At 43.0% G+C, this 18,248-nt stretch overlaps 1 protein-coding gene across 1 annotated transcript in view; it reads left to right on the top strand.

The window, feature by feature from the left end:
• LOC124722196 (pleckstrin homology domain-containing family G member 7-like) overlaps positions 1 to 18,248 on the top strand; it is a 543,685-nt gene that overhangs the window by 364,611 nt on the left and 160,826 nt on the right. The window contains exons 7-8 of the mRNA XM_047247394.1: positions 13,380 to 13,475; positions 17,402 to 17,506. Coding sequence (XP_047103350.1) covers positions 13,380 to 13,475; positions 17,402 to 17,506 — 201 coding nt within the window. The remainder of the gene's footprint in view (positions 1 to 13,379; positions 13,476 to 17,401; positions 17,507 to 18,248) is intronic.

Below are 18,248 nucleotides of genomic sequence, written 5' to 3'. Positions count from 1 at the left end.
GAAGCGTGAATATGCTGAGGAAATTGAACAATTCATGCGCTGCACAGTAGAGAGTACTTCGCACTTCACCGTAAACAACTCTTTGTTATAGCAAAAGTGTTACAAATTACCCCAAAACTGTGACAAATTGTCCCCAAAACTGCAATAAATTGCCACGCAAATTGGAACAAAGTGCATCAACTGTAAGAAATTGCCCCTGAACAGTAACAAAATATCTCCAAACTGCAACTAAGTCCACCAAAACTGTAACAAATTTCCCTGAAACTGTAATAAAGTGCAACTCAGTAAACTTAAACGTTGTTTAGCTTTCAGTAGAGAAGTTTTTTTGGAAATTTGTGGTAAGGTCTTATGGGACCACACTGCTGAGGTCATCGGTTCCTAAGCTTACGCACTGCTTAAACTAACTTACGCTACTAAGGACAACACACACACCCATGCCCGAGGGAGAACTCGAACCTCCGACGGGGGGAGCCCCGCGGGCCGTGACAAGGCGCCTAGGAGAGAAGTCTCAGCTCAAACATAGTCAGTGTTATTCCGTTACCACACAATGTGTGTGAAGGTCTACTAAAGAACATTAGAAATACACAACAACGAAAATACCACAAGGAGCACCCATTTTCAAGAATCTATCTGCAGTCAAATATAAAGGGATGACATATGGACAACTTGCTACCGTTTGTAGTACAGTGGAGTGTTTGTTTTCCAGTCTTTGCAGTAGGAGGCACCTCCGTTCGATTACGGTTCGCCGGCCGCTGTGGCCCAGCGGTTCTATGTGCTTCATTCCAGAACAGCGCTGCTGCTACGGTCGCAGGTTCGAATCTTGCTTCGGGCATGGATGTGTGTGATGTCCTTAGGTTAGTTAGGTTTAAGTAGTCCTAACTCTAGGGGTCTGATGACCTCAGATGTTAAGTCCCAAAGTCCTTAGAGCCATTTGAACCATTTTTAATTACGGTTCAAAGTACCTACTAAAGTTGCGGATACTGCCCTCAAGCAGTTTTGAAGGCTTAGCGAAGTAAAGTAACTGTCAGTAGTGACATTCAAACTTCTGCCTAAGTATGGTTCCATAAGCCTAGGAATGACATTTTTACCCTCGCCTTGGTCAGCAGTTCGAAATGGATCAGCCCCAGTATGTGGGAATCCACTCAATACATATTTACTATAAATACAAACAGGCAACCAGAATTTTATACCAAACTTATCTGGCTTGCTTGCAATGTACTATAAGAATGGACATCTTGTTTTAAACAGCGAAAGTTGTTCACCGTTTGTAAAATATGGTTCTGCTTAATAGCAAATCGCACTGTTTTCTGCGAAAGCATTCCAAATTTTTGAGACGAGAGGAAATTTGTCAGTTTTGAGGCGTTCAGATCTAGTGGACTTGATGTCAAACCTCATATACTTCATTATTTCGATAACTTTGTTTCGCCCCATAGTTTGTTTGAAAAACGAAGGACCCCATACTGTGGACCACACGCTTTTGAGAGGAAAATACTTTACCCCCTACACACATCTTATGGCGAAAAAAGTATGCCCAATGCGTTCGAAGACAAGCCTCAGTTGCAGTGCAGTGCTTTACATGGAGCGTCACAGAAGTACCGAAAGCTAGCCGCCAGTCACAGACGTTTCCCACTTTGAATTTTCCTTTTAGCATATGGTGTTAGTCCTGAGCTGTCTCGCACAATGTTATAACTTTGCAGGCGACCTCAAGACATATGAAAAAAGACTGTATTTTTATAACGTGTAATCTACTGACATAAGATGGATATATCTGTTCTTGTATTGTATGATGTCCTATTTAGTTATATAGTAGCGTATTAAGTTATTATTACTACTATTTACTATACAAGCTTTTTATCGTGTTAGTCTTTATTGTAACTTTACAAACTAAAACTGTACACAAAGAGAAGAAATATTACTGACCAGCATTAGAACCCACTGGCACAATTTTCCACACAATGCCATCTTTTGCTGTTTTTTTTCCTACATAGGTTTTTGTTGCCCACTATCATTCTTTGACTGACTTCCGGGGGAAGCTACTCTTGTCCGGTATGTTGTTCTTATAGAGCTGGAATTTGGAACATCAAAAGGATGCTGGATGTCGAAGCTTCATTTTTCCCTAAATTTGGTGGAAGAGTATCCTGCACTGTGTTTATATCATCACTTTCGTTGCACGAATCACTATCTTCATCTCCAGACACTGCAACTACTACACTTTCTTCACTGTCCTGATCGCTGTCAGAAAACTCAAATTCTTAACCTGAGATTTCATATTCTATTTTTCTCAGTTCTTCTAGTATTTAAGCGTCTGTTAGGCACTTCCAGTATTCCTAGCTCATGACTGTATGGAGGACTTTTAGATACCGTCATAACAGATAATAACTGAAATACTTGCTTCAACTAACCAACAATCAGCACTGGAGAGAATAGCATTGTTGTCGCATATTTGAACAACAAAGGGACAACAGTTGATGTAATTTCATACGCAGTACTGCAAAGAAGTAGTTTGGCTTTAATGGCTCTGAGCACTATGGGACTTAACATCTGTGATCATCAGTCCCCTAAAACTTAGAACTACTTAAACCTAACTAACCTAAGAACATCACACACATCCATGCCCGAGGCAGGATTCGTACCTGCGACCGTAGCGGTCACGCGGTTCCAGACTGAAGCGCCTAGAACCGCACGTCCACACCGGCTGGCACGTAGTTTGAAAATACAGAGAAATGTTGTGAGGTGCCAAATTGGCCCCGCCATCCTTCTAGGTAAAAAGCTGCATATTTCACAACCTAACAAAAATAAGACACTAAAAAAAACCGTGGTTAATATTTCAAATAATTTATGAAAGTCACAAGATACCAAGTCAGTCCAATTTGCTCAGAAAACAAGTGAAAATTTCGGAAAGGGGCCAATCTGGCCTCTCAGTCCTACCAGTGTGAAACTGGTATTAGTGGGTATAGCTGCCAGTTGCTGACATTCAGAATAAGAAAATTAATGATCAATCTCCACAATACATTTACTACAAGGCCCAAAGAAATAGCTGAACAATTAAAAATGGTCACAGCATCGACCACTGCTGGTAATATATGTCTGTGGAATGAAATCATTTCAGTAATTTCAGAAGTTTGAGAATAATTATGGAGATGGCAGCTCAAGAACTTCTCAAACCAGCATGCAACTACTTCCATTGTAAGCGTGTTATAATTGGAGGGTTAGACGATTTATGGGATGTGGATCCTCCACATATGGTGCATTAAGAAGAAAGGTTTCAAATATATTTTAAAGGTCACTGTGACAGTCAACTTTATTATACATTTTAACCTTCGTAATACTGTCACAAAATGGTTCTATAATGAATGTAATCGCATTTAAATTCATCTTGCTACGGATAATGACAGTTTCAAAGTAATATATGCTACCAGTGTCAGTAACAAGATTTCTGAGTTCACCTTGTCTTCACCCCAAGAAGTTGAGAGAGATGTTAAGTACTTTAGGACAGGACACGTTGACATACTGAGGTACCACATAGTTAAAGTTGTCCTCTGAGATAAGTAACCAGAAACTGGCTGCACTCACTGTAAGAATGGGTGAGCTCCAGAATTAAAATATGGCCAGGATTACCATACGGGTTGTCCACGGGATGGAAGCAGTTCCCTGCAAGTACCATCATTATGAATCCCTTGGGTTATGCAGAGTGTTCTGCAGTTGTCAGGGGGAGGAGAGGGAGTACTCCCACCATTTTTCCACCCTTTTATATATGAGCCAATTGTTTTTTTTTTCAGTATCGCACTAATTTTTGAATTTTCCACCATTTTATATATAGGTCAATTGATCTATGTCTGAGGGCGTGGGTGGAAGGGAAAGGAGGAAATCAGGCAACAGTGTGTAGGTTGCCCAGAATAATAATTAAAGAGACTGTACATTTCAAATGATGGGTACAAAATTTAGTATTTGTTAGCTGCGCATCAAATATTTGCGATATACACACACACACACATGCCACATCCGTTTTGTAGGAAATGATCTGCTCCTTCCAATGCTGCTACCCTAGTTTATGTATCTGTAATAGAATTTGAATTGTGAGCGAATCTACACTACTGGCCATTAAAATTGCTACTCCAAGAAGAAATTCAGATGATAAACGGGTATTCATTGGACAAATATATTATACTAGAACTGACATGTGATTACATTTTCACGAAATTTGGGTGCATAGATCCTGAGAAATCAGTACCCAGAAAAAACCACCTCTGGTCGTAATAACGGCCTTGATACGCCCGGGCATTGAGTCAAACAGAGCTTGGATGGCATGTAGAGGTACAGCTGCCCATGCAGCTTCAACACATACCACAGTTCATCAAGAGTAGTGACTGGCGTATTGTGACGAACCAGTTGCTCGGCCACCATTGAACAGACGTTTTCAATTGGTGAGAGATCAGGAGAATGTGCTTGCCAGGGCAGCAGTCGAACATTTTCTGTATCCAGAAAGGCCCGTACAGGACCTGCAACATGCGGTCGTACATTATACTGCTGAAATGTAGGGTTTCGCAGGGATCGAATGAAGGGTAGTGCCACGGGTCGTAACACATCTGAAATGTAACGTCCACTTTTCAAACTGCCGTCAGTGCGAGCAAGAGGTGACCGAGACGTGTAACCAATGGCACCCCATACCATCACGCCGGGTGATACGCCAGTATGGCCATGACGAATACACGCTTCCAATGTGCGTTCACCGCGATGTCGTCAAACACGGATGCGACCATCATGATGTTGTAAACAGAACCTGGACTCATCCGAAAAAATGACGTTTTGCCATTCGTGCACCCAGGTTCGTCATTGAGTACACTATCTTAGGCGCTCCTGTCTGTGATGCAGCGTCAAGGGTAACCGCAGCCATGGTCTCCGAGCTGATAGTCCATGCTGCTGCAAACGTCGTCGAACTGTTCGTGCAGATGGTTGTTGTCCTGCAAACGTCCCCATCTGTTGACTCAGGGATCGAGACGTGGCTGCACGATCCGTTACAGCCATACGGATAAGATGCCTGTCATCTCGACTGCTAGTGATACGAGGCCGTTGAGATCCAGCACGGCGATCCATATACCCTCCTGGACCCACCGATTCTATATTCTGCTAACACTCATTGGATCTCGACCAACGCGATACGATAAAGCGCAATCGCGGTAAGCTAGAATCCGACCCTTATCAAAGTCTTAAACGTGACGGTACGCATTTCTCCTCCTTACACGAGGCATCACAAGAACGGTTCATCCGGCAACACCGGTCAACTGCTGCTTTTGTGTGAGAAATCGGTTGGAAACTTTCCTCATGTCAGCACGTTGTAGGTTCAAAAATGTTCAAATGTGTGTGAAATCTTATGGGACTTAACTGCTAAGGTCATCAATCCCTAAGCTTGCACACTACTTAACCTCAATTATCCTAAGGACACACACACACACACACACACACACACACACACACACACACACACACACACACACACACACACACCCATACACCCATGCCCGAGGGAGGACTCGAACTTCCGCCGGGACCAGAAGCACAGTCCATGACTGCAGCGCCCCAGACCGCTCTGCTAATCCCGCGCGGCGCGTTGTAGGTGTCGCCACCGGCGCCAACCTTGTGTGAATGCTCTGAAAAGCTAATCATTTGCATATCACAGTATCTCCTTCCTGTCGGTTAAATTTTGCATCTGTAGCACGTCATCTTCGTGGTGTAGCAATTTTAATGGCCAGTAGTGTATAAATAGTCTTAATCATTTAATTAAAAAGTAGTTAAAAACAAACAACTTATGATCTAAACTTTATTTATAATGTGTGATTAAATTTATCAACACAAACTGCCATGCTGTTCATGTATCTATCTTGTGTAACTAATTATGCTGACTTTAATCAAATATCTGATACAATCGCCTCTCATTGGTTAATTTAGCACGTAAACAACATTACTCAGTGTGTCTTAATGAGAACTTTTATGTGGGAGGTCGATCTTTCTTAAGGTTAAATTATTGCAACTATTGTTAAAGATATTGTGAACAAAAGTTACAGATACCTTCCTGACTGAATAATCAAATAATTAATATATCATTTGCATTGCCAGTCTGTATATCATCTGAATCGTCTCACTCTGCTCTTGAAGTTGGTATGTCGCACTCTGCTGTAATTTCAATGGTTCAGGCAACATGTACAAACCTGTCTATCCTTTATGCGAAATCCAACTGCTCTCATGATGTCACGTCGAGGCTAGCGGGAGTTTGGCAGGACCGTGTGTGCCGCTGCTACCTGGCCCTGCCCCCATGTCTTCTCACAAGGAAAGGTCACAGATGTTTACAGCATTTGACCCCCCACATATTGGCTGCTAATGGCAACACGATGGGCACAGCATGAGTCTACGGAGCGTTGTTGAACTGCTTAGTCGAAAAGTAACTCAGAACATTGCTACAGTGCTTGTGGTGTTAATACAAAGCAGAACAATTGCAACAATAAGCAAAGCAAACATTGCATTGTATCTACAACAACAGTTGCCGAAGTTGACATTTCGTCAGAAAGGAACTCGAGGAATTTCGCAGTGAGGAAGAAGTGGCAGATGGTAGATTAGCGTTTCTGCAAGATGAATCAGTGGAATGTGTGGCGTCGTATACGCTCGACTGTGTGGACGACGCTCATGTGGAACACAATGATGATGGTTCGTGCTTAACAAGTGGAAGTGATACTGAAACAGGGGTCGAGCCATGTAGTTCATCATCCCTGTCGGACAGGAAGCTACAAATCCTGTCACCAGTGAATCGTAGTAGGACAATCGTTATCCAACGAGTTGTTACTAAACATAATTACATACATCGAAAATCATCCGCAGCGTAGTAGAAAACGAATTACGAACAAGTTTCGAAGAAGTCCTCAGCCTTACAACCGTGTATTGCATAAGATTAACTACAGACATTAAAGGGAGGACAAGGCGCAATTGTTCCAAAAAACTTGTGTTTGCGCCTTTCGAGGGTGCTCGATACAATTTACAGGATTTGCATGATAATGACCCCCTACGCAATGCACATCAGATTGCACGCCACATAGATTACCGTAAGCAGTGGATGGCTGCATAACCTCAAACATTGCTACAGAACTGGAAGACGGAAGATAACTAAATTTTAAACAAAGCGTCAACTTGACGATGCAAGCAGAATGAGGAATCGGCCCGAAAATTTGTAGATGAGATAAACAAACTTATCCCATCGTTCAGTAAGGAATTGTTTCCAATTCCGACCAATCGGGTTAGAAGAGGAAATCCTGGAAATTAGAGGAGCTTAGGGAGTTGTATGAAGATCAACTAACATCAATGCATTCGTATACAGTTATGCCGGCTGTTAATCTGGATGGTAAATTGGCTGGAAAGTTATTTAATGTACATCGAGAAATTGGAGGTGCTCTGCCCCCTACGATCCTTTCTCGCGTGCGTGATCTTGCAAGGGCAGTACGGAATATTTACTTTACAGCAATCAAGAGTGGGAAAATGAGAGCCCGCATCTCGTGGTCGTGCGGTAGCGTTCTCGCTTCCCACGCCCGGGTTCCCGGGTTCGATTCCCGGCGGGGTCAGGGATTTTCTCTGCCTCGTGATGGCTGGGTGTTGTGTGCTGTCCTTAGGTTAGTTAGGTTTAAGTAGTTCTAAGTTCGAGGGGACTGATGACCATAGATGTTAAGTCCCATAGTGCTCAGAGCCATTTTAAAAATGAGAGTAAGAGAATAACAAGTACGGTATGAACACTGCTTCTGGCCAATAGTTGGTCAAAATAACTTGATTGTTCCACATTCCTGGTCTGCGTATAAAATTCGTACTCCTTTAGAGCAAACTATTTCTCCTAAAATATCTCTCACTTTGCAATTCATACCACCTGGTGCTACTGGACAAATTCAGCCTCTGGATGTTCGTTTTTTTTCGTGCCTATGAAGCATATTATCGCACTATCTGCAGTTACGCCTTAAAGGATAGCCAGTTTCACGATAATCTCCACTACAGACTGTTTCGCACTCGGCTGTATGCCATCATATAGCTGATCGACCTGCACGGTTGGAAACTCCCAAGGAGTTCGCCTTCGCTCTTGACGGTGCGAAACTTTGCGATCACTGTGGCGCGCCGTTTTTAATTCGGCGTTCATGGTGCAAGTTAATGGTGTTTTGAATATTTCTCGATTGTCGACGATGTCCATTTTGAGAAGCGTAATACATACATCCCATAGAAGGTTGATCTCTGCACCTCCCGGACACTCATTTTCTGTCGCACTCCTGTGCACATGATAAGTCATTGGCAGTGAATATTTTTCTTGTCATGATTGCTACAACAACACTTTCAAATGAGCTTTATTAAAGATCCAACTTGCGACCTGGTACGCAAAGGGTTCCTTGTCAGTCTTCTGTGAAAAGTCAGAGCAGCGCACAACCGATGGTCCACGGTGCGGAACTCACACAATCTGCCATGCTCAACCAAAACCTATCCAATTTTGACCTCTTCACTGCTTGTCAAGTTACAGAGTACATTTCTCATGGCCATACAGGCCCACCGCCTAACATAATGGTATCGGGTGCCATTACGTACACAAAACGATCACATCTACTATACTGTATACGCGCCATAAGCAAAATTGCGTTACTTGTTATCCTTGCTAGTTTTACAGTCTTAATGACCAGAGGTATATGTTCTAAATCATGAGTTAAAAGGTACCCGAGCCGACCGATCGCGGGAAGCTGAAGTAAGGTGGGCAATTAAACTAATACCAAATCATCTTATATGCGTTCCCGCAGCTGCGTTGTGAACCAGTACCGAACGTACTTCTTGACGTCCTTGTACGAGGTGAATCGCCTGCCTTTCAAAGCCTTCTTTAGCTCACCAAGAACCGCATAAACGCATGGAGGCAGGTCCGGGCAGTATGAAGGGTGACTGAGGACCTCCCATTTGAGAGTCTGCAAGAGCTCCTTGACTATGTTTATTGTATGGGCCCTTGCAGTGTCGTAGAGCAGAATGACGCACAGGTGAGATGCTCTGTTCGTCCCGACTTGATCGCTTTGCGAAGCGTCGGTGGTCAAAGTTAGTGAGTATCGCTGTAAATTCAACATTGTCCCATGCTGCAGGAAGTCTAGAAGAAGTATGCCCTTTTGGTTAAAGGAGGTGAGCATAAACTTTTGCGCACTTCTGTCGATGGCCTTGAATTTTTAGGATGATGCCGACCCTAAACGCTTGCACTGGGGACTTTATACACTACTGGCCATTAAAATTGCTGCACCACGAAGATGACGTGCTACAGACGCGAAATTTAACAGACAGGAAGAAGATGCTGTGACATGCAAATGAGTAGCTTTTCAGAGCATTCACACAAGGTTGGTGCCGGTGGCGACACCTACAACGTGCTGACATGCGGAAGGTTTCCAACCGATTTCTCATACACAAACAACAGTTCATCGGCGCTGCCTGGTCAAACGTAGTTGTGATGCCTCGTGTAAGGAGGAGAAATGCGTACCAACACGTTTCTGACTTTGATAAAGGTCGGATTGTAGCCTATCGCGATTGCGGTTTATCGTATCGCGACAGCCACGTCTCGATCCCTGAGTCAACACATGGGGACGTTTGCAAGACAACAACCATCTGCATGAACAGTTCGACGACGTTTGCAGAAGCATGGACTATCAGCTCAGACACCATGGCTGCGGTTACCCTTGACGCTGCATCACAGACAGGAGCCCCTGCGATGGTGTACTCAACGACGAACCTGGGTGCACGAATGGCAACACGTCATTTTTTCGGATGAATCCAGGTTCTGTTTACAGCATCATGATGGTCGCATCCGTGTTTGGCGACATCGCGGTGAACGCACATTGGAAGCGTGTATTCGTCATCGCCATACTGGCGTATCACCCGGCGTGATGGTATGGGGTGCCATTGGTTACACGTCTTGGTCACCTCTTGTTCGCATTGACGGCACTTTGAACAGTGGACGTTACATTTCAGATGTGTTACGACCCGTGGCTCTACCCTTCATTCGATCTCTGCGAAACCCTACATTTCAGCAGGATAATGCACGACCGCATGTTGCAGGTCCTGTACGGGCCTTTCTGGATACAGGAAATGTTCGACTGCTGCCCTGGCCAGCACATTCTCCACATCTCTCACCAATTGAAAACGTCTGGTCAATGGTGGCCGAGCAACTGGCTCGTCACGATGCGCCAGTCGCTACTTTTGATGAACTGTGGTATCGTGTTGAAGCCGCATGGGCAGCTGTACCTGAACACGCCATCCAAGCTCTGTTTGACTCAATGCCCAGGTGTATCAAGACTGTTATTACGGCCAGAGGTGGTTGTTCTAGGTACTGATTTCTCAGGATCTATGCACCCAAATCTGGTGAAAATGTAATCACATGTCAGTTCTAGTATCATATATTTGTCCAATGAATACACGTTTATCACCTGCATTTCTTCTTGGTGTAGCAATTTTAATTGTGCAGTAGTGTATTATTGACTTGTGTTCGAAGTGATGACAGCACGGCTCTTCGCCAGCGACAACTCGTGACAGTAACTGATTCCCTTCCTCGGCATAGCGCTGCAAATGTTCAAGAGAGAGTCCCATATGACTTCCTGTGCTGGTTGAAGACTGTGAGATACTCATTAAGCTCACACTTCCATTCCCCCGTAATCTGATCTTTGTGGCTATGGCTGCTACCGTAACTCTCCGGTCTTGAATAGTGAGGACATGTGTCTGCTCTCGGTAATGCGGTGTGGTTTTCCAGACCGTGCTTCATCGACCAACCACATTTGTCCTTCCCTGAATTGCTTGTGTCACGCTTTGACTCTTACAACAGACACGCGGTGCTCTCCGCACACTTTTGCCATTCTTAGATGAATTTTAGTTCCCCAGTACTCCTATCGCTGTCAGGAAACGCACCGCACCGCTCCGCTCTTCTTTTGAAACCTCAGTTTCACTGTTTTCAGTACGACTGAAAGCAGACACGCGCGTACTCGGTCTGTTGTCACGTGTCCCTTTAGCACCTAATTTGGGACCTCAGCGCTCTTATAGCGAGCACACCTTTTTACTCAAGCAATGGCCTTACGATCCTTCAGGTGGTTTTCATTTTACAGCATGCGGCTCGTTTCTTCAATTCACCTTGTAAACGTTTCAGCATAACTTAGAGCTGACAAAAGCCGACCGACCCTACTCACTTTACTAAAGAACCACTTACTTATAACTGCCACAGAAATGCAGACCAAAACGGCAGTCAGTAATGTTTTTCGCGATCGTTATTGGATGCCATTTCTCTAAACACATACGCGATTATCATTGTAAATAATGCCGCCATTGTAGGAACAATTTGTCATACTGTATACGTGCGTGTTGTTTTTCGATCTTTAACTGTATCCATGCCCTCTGGCAAGGTCCAACTCGATCAGTCAGCTAAGTGGTGGTTAACGAGCCGTTCACTATTGGAATGTTCTTGGAATCAGTGTTGGAGACACCTGGGATTTAGTAAATGAAATTGTTTATGGTAGGAGAACAAGCATCTGTGCAATTCTGACACGAGCAAGACGAAACTGATATGGTAAATTTGTGTCCTTACAAAATACGTTGAATTAGTGGTAGATGTCTTCTATGTAGGGCCCATTTGAGTCCACAGATTTTTGATCAGTTCCTTCTACACTCCTGCGTGTCACTTTTCGTGAGGCTGTGCAAGACCACCACCGATTTTTGTTCCCAGCAATGTGCAAGAGCATATCGGTAGTAAACTGCTCGCTCTGCGACTTGTTGCAGCGTAAGGACGCTGCGTAAGTTCGAAAACAAGCGCACTAACACGCAACGACTAATAGTTCTTTTAAATACAGCGATTCGTGCTTTTTTTAGACTACATAAATGCTTTCCCCTCCCTTACAACAGGCGTAGATAATCGCACATTAAACTAGACTGCTATTACCACACTCTACAAACTATTTTAATTAATTAATTACATACTTTTTTACAAAAAGAATGTCGAGTGCACTACAAGGTGAACTGGAGGACGAGACCGTATTTGAGAAGCTTTTTTAGAGCAGTGCTACAAAGAAAAGGGAACTACAGAAAATTAAAAGTATAATTCTGCGGGTCCATATGTCGATTCCGAGTCGAGTCTTAATTACCACATCTTAGTTTACTAATCCCAGTTGCCCATTATTTTATGTAGTGTAGGTATTGGTTCTTCTGCGACAAACAATTTCATTTTCTAAATCCCAGGTTTCTCCAACGGACAATATTTACTGTCTACAGGCTGGTTTTTTTTATCGTTTTGACAGACCCGACTGGGGCTCTTGGTGTATCATTGTAATTAATGACGCAGATCGTCCGGGGAAAGAGAATCACAACACGTCACTACGAATTCAGGTGTTAGCGCATTGTCGCCTGCCTAGAAATTACATGTCATATAAATGAAATAATAACAGATAGTATACGACGCATGTCAGCGGAAATGTAATTTCACTCAAATCTCTCGGAAAACAGTACACATGTCGAGACAGATAGTATACGACGCATGTCAGCGGAAATGTAATTTCACTCAAATCTCTCGGAAAACAGTACACATGTCGAGGAAGCTTTTATGCACTGCTGGCCGCAGTGAGATGAAAGGTCGTCAACTACCGGCATTTAGTGATGACGTTTAAGGATTATAGCGATTAACTTAATTACAATATATTCAGTAATACCCGAATATCCATGCTATACTTCTAACTATACGTACACAAAAATGTAAACTCAGTCATTTGGGCACATTACTCGCCACATAATTAATACTGCCTCGATACTAATGTTTGGCATCTGTACAAACCGCTACAGTTACACACACACACACACACACACACACACACACACACACACACACACACACACACATCGTATTCAATAAACCACATACAAAAGAATGAATCACATAATCAGAACCCGTTATGATATGGAATGAGTCAAGGAAGTATTTGTAAAAGCATGTATTTTCCTAAGCAATATTTTTAACCCTGAGCAATATGAAATTGCAAACCCATGACGAAATCATGCACAAAATTTATGTTATTAATAGTGATAAACGACTTCACTCCCATCCTAATAAAACGTCATTACAGTCATGGAACCGATATTTTGATACGCCCTATGCAGTCGCAGTAGAGCCTTCTTTTCGCCAAGTTATCAACTCCAGGCTTCTGAATAGTAATTGGTTGCGTGTGTGTATATGTGTGTGTGTGTGCGTGTGTGTGTGTTTGTGTGTGTGTGTGTGTGTGTGTGTGTGTGTGTGTGTGTGTGTGTATTGTGTTCAAGGCCATGCGCGTGTGTATTTATGGTACTTAAAATATCATTTTTTATGCTTACAGGTGTTCATGGAACCACTTAAGAAGATACAAGTTGAGGGATTTGCTATGTTTGCTGAACCTGAGCTCCTGTTTGGGAATTTAGACGAGCTATGTTGTGTAAGTACTTGGAAATATATAGTTTTTATTGAAGATTGTATCATGCTGTCGTCATAAATATAGATAAACAAGAACAGCCAAGGATCGACGACCTACTTATGTAGATGTATTCCACTGTGTACCAAGAGTGTGCAACCTTTTAATACGCAAATGCGTCAGTGCTTACGTAATCTGTCTTACCCTTTCAGTGGACAGGTTCGTCTATCCCACTCGTCGTTGCTTTAAATTTGGATTTCTGTCCTCTTCCTTCAATAAAGCGGCAATCTGGTTCCCTATCATTCAACTGTGATCGGATCTGCTGAGTCGCAAGGAGGAAAGTAGCGATGAACTTCAGTCCAACGGAATCGAATCACTAAGACTTTCCATCCTTAAAAAACACAACGTCTGTCGCAAAAGTAAATAAAAAGTGAGAAATTAAGTAGGAACCAATATGGTGAAGTGGGAAGAGGAGGTCTTCTGCGAAGCTAATCCATTTTAACTGCTTGGCTTCTGAGCGTCAAAAGAGTTTTAACATTGATCGATTTTCCAAGTTTTTGCACTGCTACCAGAAAGGAAATCGGTAAACAGCTAATAAAAGCAGACGAAACGTAAAAAAGAAGCTGTATTATGATAAGATTCAAATAGGGATATCGGGTTCATTGCAAGATATCACTGTATAACGTATCAGCGTTTCAACAAATTGCAGAAGAAATTCAGTCAATTGCTCGCACTGCACTGATACACTTCTCACCACTAAACTCCGCCTTGCAGTATAATTTGTAAAAGTCAGCAGTAAATAAAGTCAAAGGCTGTCTCAAGCACTTAATACATATGCAAGTAATTTTCAAGCGTTTGTGTAAAATATTCCAACTCATTGACGATCTACTTGTGGATGTCCAGTCGGGTTGATGGTTCGATTGCCTACGCACTGTTTGGAAGATTGACCTAGTCTTCATCGTTAGAAACTGCGAGAGGTGGTGATAGGTAAGATCCCTGTTTATGTTTAACGAAAGTTCGAGGCATCACTGGCACCCCGATATAAGCATATCGGGGTTCGACTCCCGTTGCCGACTACACCCTGTTATAGTATTCCTGCACACGAACTCGGTGTCTCGTGAAACGAGAAACGTATTGTGGTTTTAGACTGTGAGATATCCGATAAAACTAAGACAAATGAGTGCCAGATACCACAAACCTTCCCTAACTTGAAACTTACGTATACAGGGTGTCCCAGGAGGAATGGTCAATAGCCAAGGATATGACAGGAACGATCATTCGAAGCAAAAATGTCTAGTAAAAATGAACTCTAAAATGGGTACCTTAAGAGTTATGAACATTTATTCATCTTCGATATTTTGGAATAAATCTCTTCCACTGCAAGCTCCTTGCTGATTGATAAAATTTTTATTTTGCTTCTGGGAAAAGAGTTGCTTGGGTGGTCAAGATAAATGGGACATGAGGATCTGGTATCAATGGGCATGAGGGCAGCACACAGCCCTCCCGGCCGTTGTCGACTTTCACATCTTTGCTTGTCATTCAAATAGCTCCTCAGATTGACTCACGAGACTTAGTGCACCCCGTTCCAGTCATCCCACCATGGAAAAATCCCTGACAGTGCCGTGAACTGAATCCGGATCCTCGACATGAGAGTCAGACGGGCTTTCTAGTCGGCTACAGAGACGGACAAACTACAGAAGTAAAAGAAACGTAACAAAAAATGTAATGTAGAAATGAAATATGCTTAAATGAATGTTGGGTTGAAAATCACAGTATTTTACTAGGGGAGGTGATATTCCCTTGCTTACTGCCAGTTTTGAGTTGATAGCCTCTTATACACTACTGAGCGAAAACATTATGACCACCTGCTTAAAAGCGTGTTGGTCCACTTCTGGAACGCAATTCAGCAGTGATTTTGCGTGCCACGGATTCGACAATTTCCAGAAGTTTGTGGCACCGGATGCCTACGCACAGGTAACACACTTCCCGCAATTTACTGGCGGTTGGTTTGCAGGCCCGAATCTGGCACACGATGGCGTTCCTGTTGGGTTTCATAGTAATTAGATAAGCCGAATTTGATGGCCAAGACATCAACGTGAGTTAACTATCATGCTCCTCAAACGATTGCAGCACGATTCTGGCCTTCTGACACCGACAGTTACCCTGCTGGAAGAGGCCATCGCTGTTGAGAAGACATCAATCTTAAGGGATTATAGGTGGTCTCTACTAATGCCCACGTAGTCTACGGGTATCATGGTGCCTTCGACTACTACCATAGGTCCCATGGAAACCCAGGTGAGTGTCCCCCATAATATAACACTGCTCCCACCGGCCTGTGTCCCTGACGCACTGTATGTTTCGAGCAGCCGTTCGCCTATCTGGACACGACCATCAACCAGGTTTAACAATAAAAGGGATTCATCCTACCAGGCGACACGTTTCCATTGAGCCGCGAGTCACTCTCGATGATCCTGTGCCCAATGTAATCATAACTGACTATACTGTTCGGTCAACAATGGAACACTTAGGATCCTCTGCTGCGAAACACCATATTCAACACTTTTCGTTGAACAGTGTGCTCCAAAACATTTGTGCTTGCGCCAGCACTGTTCTCTGCCGCCAGATTTACCACAGATCTCAGCCTATCTTATTTTAGAGAGCGGGCAACCCTCCGATCCCTATATTCTGTGATGAGGTAAGGACGTCCAACTTCTTGTCGCCTACTCGTGGTTTCAGTATTCTTCAACCACTTTTCGTATATGCTCGCGACAGTAGCACGCAAACAGCCGATCATCTTTGCCGTTTCCGAGATGCTCGCTCCCAGGCACTGGGCTACGACAATCTGGCTTTTCTCAAAATCGCTTAAATCGGTGGGTTTCCCCTTTTGCGCCACATCGGCGCTAGAATGATTCGTCTGTGCTCCGATCGCACACTTCTCTTAATGCGTCAACTTACCTCAGCGCCACCATGCGGTATACAACCTCGCAGTGGGCAGTAGTCATAACGTTTTGGTTCATCAGTGTAAGTGACCTTCAGTTTAAAGTGTAATCAGAATCAAGTTTGCAACTTGACTTTTTTAACGTGCACAGACCATTGCCAGAGACGAAAGATGAGATAATTGACAAAAAATCCCAGGGCCGACAGAGAATTCAAGCCCGAACCATTGAATTTGTAGTCTCATTCTGTATCATTCAGTCACTGAGCCACATCCAGGCAACGATAAAGACTAAGTACTTTTCAATACAAATAATGTATGTAGTTTGCTCATTACATTTTATCACAGTTACAAATTAAGCCTTCGTAGGCTCATTCCTCATTCAGCTAATCAAAGAGCGATCTGTTGCTGACAAGAGGTGACTCGCACTGTTCCTCCACTGCGGCCGTCACATATCTTCGCTATGTCAGAAAACTTCCTGTCCGCAACTATCGCTGCATAAGCAGTGGATAAAATCCTAAGAGAAGACCATTCTCTACAATATCATGAGCCACAAATATCAACGTCCTCTGTAGTCAAATTGGGTTGAATGCAGATATTTGTTCTTATGTTCGAGTTCATCATAAACAATGATTCAGTTTAATCTCGGATGGTGTTGGCTTTACCACAGCATCTTCTCGCGATGTGATCGCTTAACATAGTTCCCAGTACAAAGATCTTCAGGTACGTTTGAAATTCAGGTAGTCCGATTCCAGTGAGCACCAAATACACCCAGCTCAGTTCTGCCTATATGGGTTTAACTCAGCCTTGACACATTTCTAGAACAGTGGTGAGATCCTGCAACCACTATTCTTATGTGTTGTTAACAAGAGTCTGGAATCTACCAAGCGATTCGGTCTTGGGACTCGGCGTCTGAAAAGTAAGAAACGCTTGAGAAAGTTTGTTCCCACTGTTTTCAGTTCAGTTTCTCGTAGGAGTGTCCTTCAAAAATAATAATTTGTTACTTCTGTTTCAGGTAACGTACGCATTCTGTAAGGAGTTCATAAGCTTGATGTTGGAAAACGTTGGACCTAATGGTGACCTGCCTGTTACCGACGTCTTGGTCAAGTTATTTCAAAAGGTTTGAATATTTCTATTATTTTTCAACTGCACCTGTGTTCTTTTTTTTTGCTTAAATTAAGTGTATTTATGCTATTCCGCATATAGGTACCGTTACGAAATAATAAAATTCTGCTCTTACTTTGGTTGTTTAAAAGAAAGATACGAAGTTTCTCATTTATCACTGTCTTTTCAGGACAACAGTTGCATATTTTGTTTGACTGACAAACATCCAAACTACTCACATAAATATCGTGGCAGTACAAGCTTACGATGCTGCTTCTAGTTACTATCAGCTTGAACAAAGACAAAAAAGGAAAGGGAAAGAAGAATACAAGCTGCAGAGAAATCAACACGAAGCTCTGAAAACCTTTCATTTGGAAGTCAACTCCTTCAATGATATTAAAACTACGATTTCGTGATGTTCCTCCATAACACCCTTCGCGGTTAATATTACTGGTTTCTGAAAGGTTCAAAATGTACAAACCTGACTCCCTTATACACAGCGTGACAAAAAAGTGAAGTACGCAATAGGGGAGGAGGAGACGAAATGAAACTTCAAGGGTTGAGAGACAATGTGATGCTATTCCAGTGATTACAAAATCCAGTCAAATTTACAAAGAATTTTGCAGTATGAGCACATTTATCAGTATGATATGCCCCCACTCAGGCCTGGATTCGGTGTGGGAACTAGCTGGCCCAAAACTATTATAACAAGTCCTTGATATCCTGAATTTTGGGAAAAATCTTTGGATTTTGGTGGT

Source organism: Schistocerca piceifrons, chromosome X (assembly GCF_021461385.2).
Source record: "Schistocerca piceifrons isolate TAMUIC-IGC-003096 chromosome X, iqSchPice1.1, whole genome shotgun sequence".
Classification (NCBI taxonomy): Eukaryota; Metazoa; Arthropoda; class Insecta; order Orthoptera; family Acrididae; genus Schistocerca; species Schistocerca piceifrons.
This window is presented reverse-complemented; position numbering and strand designations above follow the sequence as displayed.